The sequence below is a fragment of the Syngnathus leptorhynchus genome, chromosome 15, assembly GCF_054491065.1.
Source record: "Syngnathus leptorhynchus isolate UIUO chromosome 15, UIUO_Slep, whole genome shotgun sequence".
Taxonomy (NCBI): domain Eukaryota; kingdom Metazoa; phylum Chordata; class Actinopteri; order Syngnathiformes; family Syngnathidae; genus Syngnathus; species Syngnathus leptorhynchus.
The window spans coordinates 8,458,918-8,467,387 of record NC_141209.1 but is presented as its reverse complement, the minus strand read 5'-3'; the positions used below and the strand labels follow the sequence as shown (position 1 = coordinate 8,467,387).

At 41.0% G+C, this 8,470-nt stretch overlaps 2 protein-coding genes across 3 annotated transcripts; both read right to left on the bottom strand.

Annotated features, from left to right (window-relative positions):
• Positions 1-439: 439 nt before the first annotated feature.
• tdh2 (L-threonine dehydrogenase 2) lies at positions 440-3,114 on the bottom strand. Its single transcript, XM_085932230.1, has 8 exons — positions 2,958-3,114; positions 2,606-2,648; positions 2,453-2,523; positions 2,196-2,345; positions 1,933-2,105; positions 1,039-1,129; positions 672-941; positions 440-579 (listed from the first exon to the last, which is right to left on the bottom strand). Exons 1-8 carry the CDS (start codon positions 3,112-3,114, stop codon positions 440-442), a joined length of 1,095 nt encoding a protein of 364 aa, XP_085788356.1.
• A 908-nt stretch (positions 3,115-4,022) lies between these two features.
• Positions 4,023-8,467, bottom strand: LOC147045514 (myotubularin-related protein 9). Of its 2 annotated transcripts, XM_085931925.1 has the most exons (11): positions 8,217-8,467; positions 8,008-8,064; positions 7,602-7,710; positions 7,392-7,517; positions 6,393-6,566; positions 6,100-6,317; positions 5,484-5,645; positions 5,261-5,402; positions 4,926-5,146; positions 4,711-4,862; positions 4,023-4,282 (listed from the first exon to the last, which is right to left on the bottom strand). In XM_085931925.1, the coding sequence occupies exons 1-11, from the start codon at positions 8,399-8,401 to the stop codon at positions 4,182-4,184; spliced, it is 1,647 nt and encodes a 548-aa protein (XP_085788051.1). In that variant the 5' UTR covers positions 8,402-8,467; the 3' UTR covers positions 4,023-4,181. The 2 variants fall into 2 exon arrangements, with proteins under 2 accessions (XP_085788051.1, XP_085788052.1); XM_085931926.1 differs by lacking the exon at positions 8,008-8,064.
• Positions 8,468-8,470: the final 3 nt, after the last annotated feature.

The window sequence follows — 8,470 nt, the reverse complement described above, 5'->3', positions numbered from 1 at the left end:
AGGACTTTCGAAATATTTTCTATATTTCAGCGGCCGCTCTGTCACAATAATGCGACCAGTTGCAGGGTCGGCGACACGCTATGGTTGCGCGTTCGGTGGTGCGCTACAATTGTGATCGGACAAAAATATGCAAATAAAAAAAAAGACGTTTTTTGGGTTTTTTTGCTCGGAACGGACTAAAAAATGTTTCCATTATTTGTAATGGGAGGACATGACTGATTCGAATGATTCTCTTCTCGAACAGCCTTCTGGAACGGATTGTCTTCAAAAACCGAGGTTCCACTGTATTCAATATCTTGTCTTTGGGGTGTATTTAATAGAATGCAGGTTGAAAGGAAATAGACAATCATTGCATTTGGTTTTTATTTCTATGGAATTAGAGTTTGTAAAACAAAACAGAACAAGAGTACATAGTAAGTAACTGGACATAGTGTTCTAGCTAACTGGGGAACGTCTGTTCTGAACTGTTCTGAATGGAGTGCAGCACGTCCCGAACCAGGTCCTCGAGTCCGAACGCTGGCATCCAGCTCCAATCTTTCCGGGCGTTCGAGTCATCAACCCGCATCGGCCAGCTATCTGCTACAAAGACATAGTCATGATGAGAATATATTGTCAGTTTTTAATCTTTCACATAGGATGTGCTTATACTGTAAGATAGATCGTCGTCATACCAATTGTCTGACGGACAACATCTGGATTGTACGTGACCTTCAGTTGAGGGAGATGCTTGCGTATTTCCTGGGCCACCTCCTCTGGAGTGAAGCTCATGGCAGCAATGTTGTAGGTACGGAGGGAGAGCTGACACTCGGGGGTCTGCATAAACTCAACAGTGGCACGGTGGCAGTCGGAGATGTGCATCATAGGAAGACGGGTGTCGGGGCGCAAGTAGCACTCATGGTGACCCTTTCTGAGGGCATCGTGGAAGATTTGAACTGCGTAGTCTGGGAATAAAAATGGAAAACACAGAGTCTAAAATATCCATCAAGACTGGATTATACTGTGTATATTCGACATTTTCCAAAGGTGGTAAAGTATTACCTGTTGTACCTCCCCCAGGAAGTGTGTTGAATGATATCACTCCCGGGTAACGTAAGCAGCGGAAGTCCAGGCCATGTTTATGATGAAGGTACTAAAAGAAATGTAGAGAGGTGTTACTCTGTATGAGTCTTGTCTTTTCTATATGGTGTTTTCAATATACTGTAGTGGTGGAGGCATTTATGACAACTTCAAAAAGTATTTGGGGAAAGGCATTGTTGGATAATTTGGCCAAATGAATTTTATGATAATATTATGTTCAGTGGTTAGCAACTCTGCCTCCGTTTTGTGGGTTGTGGCACTGGCGTAGCTAGGATTTTTTCCCTTGGGGGCCTTGGGGGGGCATGGGGGCACGAATATCTCAGGAGGTCCACAAAACAAAAAAGGTGCAAATCCACAAAATAATATTTTTTTTGCTATTTGCTATCCAACAAAAAATAATTGACATAAATATTATACACATTATAATAACTATATGCTGGTCGAATATCTCAGGAGGTCCACAAAACAAAAAAAGTGCAAATCCACAAAATAATATTTTTTTTGCTATTTGCTATCCAACAAAAAATAATTGACATAAATACTATACACATTATAATAACTATAATCTGGTCACAAATTTTGCAAAAAAACTTTCTTTAACGCCAAGCTCTCCACAAACGTTACTGTACGCTTTGGTTGATTGCAACACATGACGTTAATCAGTCATAGTAAATGTGCCGAGTAGCCTTTTTTTCTGTTGTTGTTGTCCCCGAAGAGTAAAGAAGAACGTGTCCCTCAGAGGCATAGCAAGCATTGATTTTGATAGATTAATATAAATGAAGGTATCATAGAAAAAAATTAAATGGAGACCACTTTTTGAGCAAATAATATGTACTGTGTTCAAAACTGATCTACCTCTCCCATTAGTTCACCGTGAACTTTGGACACGCCATAGATGGTTTGAGGTCTTTGGACACAGAGGTCAGGCACCGGATCCCGAGGAGAGGAAGGACCAAATGCTCCAATGGTGCTCGGCATAAAAATGCGTAGGCAGTTTTCCAAAGCCAAGTCCAGCACATTATGTAGACCTTAATTAGAAACAAATTGTAGCACCTATATGATAATAATTAGCATCATAAATGTGTCATGTGTAATGAATGGTGTGTGTTTAAATAAACCTGTGATGTTGATTTTGCGAGCTAAAGCCACATTAGCTTCCCCGACTGCACTCAACATAGCACTATAGTGGACAAGCCAGGTAACGCGGTTATTCACAATAACTTCTCTCAGATGTTTGTAGTCCAACACGTCAGCATATACAAATGGTCCTGATGTAGAAAGAAAGCAAAATGGGGAGTTAATTATTGCTTCATATTACGATTGGATGTTAACTAAATATAAAATATAAAAATAAATTAAGTGATGCAGAACTTACCACTATTAAAAACATGAGGCAGAGGCTTCTTTATGTCTGAGAGAATTACATTCTCTGTTCCATATTGTTTCCTGATCAACAATTAAAGCACCGTTTCATCAATTGTTCATACATATTTTATTTCATGGTGAATGAATTTTTGAAATGTCTCACCTGAGCATGTGGGCAAGCCCCACACCTAACTGTCCAAGTCCACCTGCATTCAAAGGCAAGCTTACTGTTTACATTATAGAATTCCATTTTTTTTAAATGTAGTTTCCCAAATTGAATCCCGAGACAAAACATGAGAGCATGTTTATTATTATTATTATTATTATTATTATTATTATTATTATTATTAATTCTACACACAGCTACATTGCTACAGCAGGAAAACAGTAAACAGCACAACAGCACATGCATGCATACATAATTATTTTAACCATTTATAACAATATTTATTTAATTATCATGAGTTAAAAGAAGATGCACAAGCATTAATTCCCACAGTTTCTAACAACCTTACCCGTGATGAGCACTCGTGGGTTTTCTTGATCAGTTTGTGGATTGGAAGTTTCTTTGCTGTTCCACCTGCTCATGTGTCCACTAACGTAGCTGAAGCTACGATGGGAGAAAGTCTGCATCCTTAGACCACCACGACACAACAGATCCAGCCTGGCCATCACAGCAGATTGTCCAGTAGTAGTCTTGACAAAATTTGGTCAAATTCAACCCCTAGCATCTGGAACGTGTAGGTTTGTTTGAAGAGAATACTCTTTTCAAGTTGCGCTACATTTGAATCATCACACTAACCGATTTAAAACATTTGCCTTTAAAAAAAAAAAAAAAAAAAACAGATGAAGATGATGATTCTCAATGCAAGCGATGCAAAGATGAGTCCATTGGATGAGTTCATTCAATTTTCCATGTCAGTTATAGAAAACTCATGGCAGCTTTGTGGTTCTTGTCTACATGTTACAGTCTCCTGCACTTATGCCACCCGCCTATGCATAATGCTGACATGCTGTGCAAAGGGATTTGCATTGTGAAGAGCGTTTAGCTGAGCTTAACAAGACTGGTGGGTGGATGGATGGGTATGTCCATGATTCAGCCTTTGACTGATAACGTACTGTGTATTCAACAGCATGGGAGTTTGCAAGGAGAGGAAACTATACAATTGGTTAGAATAGTAAACATGTAGTACAACAATATATTTGTGTGCCTCATGCCATTTATAAATGGCTCATTTTGATTTGACAAGGTTAAGCACTGGCACGTTTGTACTTTTTGTTGTTATTTTAAAATGACTAAGATATATGTATTAGCATCAAATCCAAGGTCCATAGTTTGTTCTTAAACTATTCTTTAGAAAATCCATTTGGCTTTACACATTTAAACGTTGTACAATACATTGTACCTTACCGAGGTGAAACTCTAAAATGTACCAACTTGGAAACATACCTCTACATTTTAGAACTAGAAAATTTAAAATCTTTTAGCTCGATGTCAGTGGGGATAGAAATTGTGATATTGGCGCCAACTGTACTCAGATTTGGATAGGGAAGTAACAGCACTTTTGAACTCTCATGAACTAAATCTTTGGTTTTATTGTATACAAAAATTACTTAATATATTTTAAACCAATTAGAAAATACAATACAGTCAGTGGAAAAGGGTAACAATGTAAAATTCCTATTGGAAGACATTGGAAGATGCATTTCCTAATCAATTCTTCATTGACAAAAGATCATCAGCTGAGCGGCAACTTCTCCCACTCAATGACCATGTTCCTTATTTCCTCCTGGACCAATTCCAGGTGACGAGTCTGTTGGGTCCACCTCAGAAAATAGCCTGTAAAAAGACACACCCTGAAAACTTGACACAGAAAATTAGAATGCACTGTAGAATTAAATTTTATCGATATTTTTAGCTGGATTCATTGACGGAGCAAGAGCCGTAGAGGCACTAAAATATTTCCCAATCTTGACAGTAATTTTTTCCCCAGATTTCAACATCTCCTGTAGAGAACACATATTGAATCTTTATGAGTTTTTTTTTTAAAAGAATTTCAGGGGTTTGTGGACCCCCCCCCTGAGACATCCTAGGCACCCCAACGAAAAAATCCTAGCTCTGCCAGTGGCTGGGCATGACATCTTTCTGGTCAAAGCTAAATGGAAAAATATTTTGCATTTTACTCTCAACAGATGGTCTGAATGCTACCTCTCTAATTTCATCACAGAAATGAATAAATCTTGAATCCACATGTTAACAAAGCTCACCCCTCCATAGCTGTAAAGATTGTGGGTGGACTGAGGGCCAAATGGCCAGTTCGTTGGGTTCATAAAGTGGGTTGGTGTATTGCTCGATTTCCTGTGGCTTCAGCAGGGCCCGAAACAAACAATGAGTCTTGTCCTTCACTCGGAGAGTACAGCTAGGAAAGGAAGGCCAATGTCAGGTTCTGCATATTAATGAATAATGTTAAAGCCTGACTGACCGTTCCATATCACTGTTACAGAGGAAGGTGCCATAGTCCGAGGCATAGGCTTCGGTAGCCAGCCTAAGGAGCAGTGCCTCAGAGAAACCGAGCGCAAGAGGGAACTGGTACCATAACTGCCACACACAATCCAGCAGCAATAAGAACATTGGACATTCTTGCTGGAGACGAGCGTGAGAGAAAGCCGAGTGGGAACATCGCTGCTGGAATGGGTGTCCAGCCTGTAGGATAGACATAAAAAAAAAACAACAGAATTTTAGAACACATTAGGTCTGATCACAGTAAAATTAAATGTCTTTACAACTATTTAATAAGTAAATTTTGATTTCACATACCTGGACAAACTCCCTCTCTAAAAGTCTCAGAAAACCTTCCAGTGAACGACAACTTGGGTCCATAATGAGTTGTGCCAGAGTGCTAATAAGTAACGTGGCATCTGTTCCTTCAGAACCGTGAACGAGAACTGAGTGACCATCTCTGGATAAAACAAAGAGAAACTATACATGTACAAATGAGAATAACAATAATAGTCATTAAATGACCACAATTTGTTCTTACCTCTCCACACACTCTGCCAGCAGGCCAGCAGTTGACAAAGCAGTTTGGACATGAGACATCCACTTGGAATTTTCTAGTTTACTGAGCCAGCGGTCCATGTTCGAGGACTTGTCACCACAGGCCTCCACCAGCTTGATTAGACTCTCCTGGAGGGTTTTACCCCTATATAAAAATAAGTATTATCTACTGGCATTGTGTACCGGAATTTTCAAACTTCGAGTATCAACACTTTTGAGAACTGATACAGTAGAATTAGACTTTTGTACTACGTTGACCCAATGTGCTGATATTCTGGATGTTGCGGATAGTTTTTAGTATCCATAACTAAAAAGATGAAAAGATTTACAATGAGATAGTAGGCCCTGTATCTTTAGAGAAATCTCAACTAAACTGGGGGTCACCCATGGTCAGTTGGTCACCTATGATCTGGATGTAAGGTGATCTCAAAGTGCCCACTTCACAGATTTGTGATCTCCCTAGCCAAATTTACATGATAGTATGTTTGTAGTGCATCAAATCAGATTCTGAACTTGACTGTGTTCACACTCACAATGGTGCAAAACTCCCTTTTTGTAACTGTGTCAATTCGGGAGTCCATAGTGTTCCGTCCACACACCTTTCCATGTGTCTATGTAGTCTCTTCCAGCTGCTGTAGCATGATTTGGACTCAAATCCGCCACCCATCATCCTTGCCTGCTGTGCTTGCTGTGCTGATCGTGTGTCGATAATATAGCCTTTGTCTGAGCCCTCGATCACAGTTTGCAAGAGGAGCTCATCTTCCATGCAACGCTTACGGTTGGCCCCCGTCAGCGGCTGACCGCTGCGCAAAATGACCTGAAAATAGGTTTTGTTTGCTTTTCAAAACAATAAGGCTACCGTGAATCAAATTTGGAGGGACCATAACCTCACCATGCCATTCTTCCTATGGTAGTAGCAGAGGACAGGGAAGCGTCCCCCCTGTCTGAATTTGGCAACCTTTTTCAGTGCATCATCACTGATTGCCTTGGGGACAATGACAGCTGGAGGATAAGAGGGGCATACTGAGTAGTCTTGGTTCACAGTGCTCAGTCTCCACCTTTCGTGCTGCAAACAAAGAAGGTGCTGTCATAGCATGACAAGGCAGAAAAATGACTGAAAACCATCTCCATCCATCCGTCCGTCTGTCAAACTAAACCATCCATTCGTTCGTCCATCCAGCCATCTGTCCGACCAACAAAACCACCCATCCGTCCGTCCGTCTGTCCGTCCAACTAAACCATCCATCCGTCCGTCCGTCCAACTAAACCACCCATCCATCCATCCATCCATCCATCCATCCATCCATCCATCCATCCATCCATCCATCCATCCATCCCTCCCTCCCTCCCTCCCTCCCTCCCTCCCTCCCTCCCTCCCTCCATCCATCCATCCATCTATCCATCCATCTATCCATCCATCCATGCATCCATGCATCCATGCATCCATCCATTCAGAACATTTCTCAGCATTCACAAAAGAGTTCTGAGGGAAGCCCCTCACATATCAAGGCGTTTCTACTGTTTATCCCTTTATTTTCTAAACTGCTTCTCTTCATTAGTGTCAGTCACAGGTAAATTGGCACCTATTCCACCTGACTTTTGGCTGAAATGCAAATCTCTTTATTGTTCTTCAGACAAGCGCCTCATGGAAAATGGTATTCTTTAGCAGTAAAGAGGAAATTCTCAGCATAGCTAACTTTAAGGCTACTCACTGTCACCAATGTTATGTTGCTGGTGCAAGATAAAGTTAGAAACTTTAGAATAGGGGATGTCCTAATTCTTGACCCCCACTACCTTCTGTTTCCTTGGCATTTTCCTGTCATGTGATTGTTGGCTCATTGTTAGGAAAATGGTGCCAAGAGACATTACTGCGCTGTATTTTCAATCTTACGAGTTCCTCCATTTCAGTGTAATGCCTTTCAGGGGTAGAGAGGCCCCAATGGTCCTGAAGGCTGGCATTGGAGGGTCGGTAAAAGAAAGGATACATCTCTGCCACACAATTCAAACTGGACAGGGTCTGGAGAAAACAACAATTAATGCTGTGAATGTGTAAAAGAAACTTCCAGCTTTTTGGTTACCTAATACCAATGAGTTCATGTACCTCAATAGATTGCGCAATGTTAAGACATTGCTCCATGCCTGGGATGTCAAGCTGGAGGACACGCAGATCTTTACACTTGATGATGATGGTCCCGGAGGATTCTGTAGTTCTACATACAAACACAGAGCAAAATAATAACCTCTGTAACTGCTTTCCCCTTTAGATGCGTCATGTTTTGACTCGAGCTGTGCAGAAAATTCGACTTGCACAACTTTGTTACACGAGGCTTCCGCTTGCTGTAAAAAAAAAAAAAGTTTTAAAGCTGCAGCAGACAAGTAGTAGCTGTTAGTAGTAGCGAGCCACACACGCGACAGCGAGGAAGAGCTTTAGCAATCGAACATATTTCCTGTGGGCTGTATAGGTGCAACAAACTGCTGACACATTGCAACACAAGTGAGCCTCCAACCTGTTGCTGCTGCCGGCATTAGGAAAGAGGCCGAAGTAGTTCAAAAGGTTTTCCACACTGCATTTGAGGAATTTAAGGTGTTAGATATTGGACAACCTATGTGTAAATCAGAGTATGATTTAATCAAAGCTAGAAATATCATGCTGTTTGATCATCTTAATGTTAAAAAGGGAAAAAAGGTTATTAGAATATGATGCTTCTCCTCTCACCTTTTCTCAACAGCATCAATGTTTCTGAGGAGCAACAGAACTTGCCGACAGCTTTTCTCCTCCCTGTCCGAGAAGAGCAAGTGGTGGCCGGTGATGCACAAAGTGCCCTTGCTTGGAGGGTGCAGAGGCTGCTGGAGCACAACATCTTCTACATTGGCGGTCTTTATGTGCTCAGAAAACTCCATTCAACTCAACAAATCAAGTATCTTCAAACTTTGACGGCATATAAAGTAGCTCAACTTGAAATCACTTTC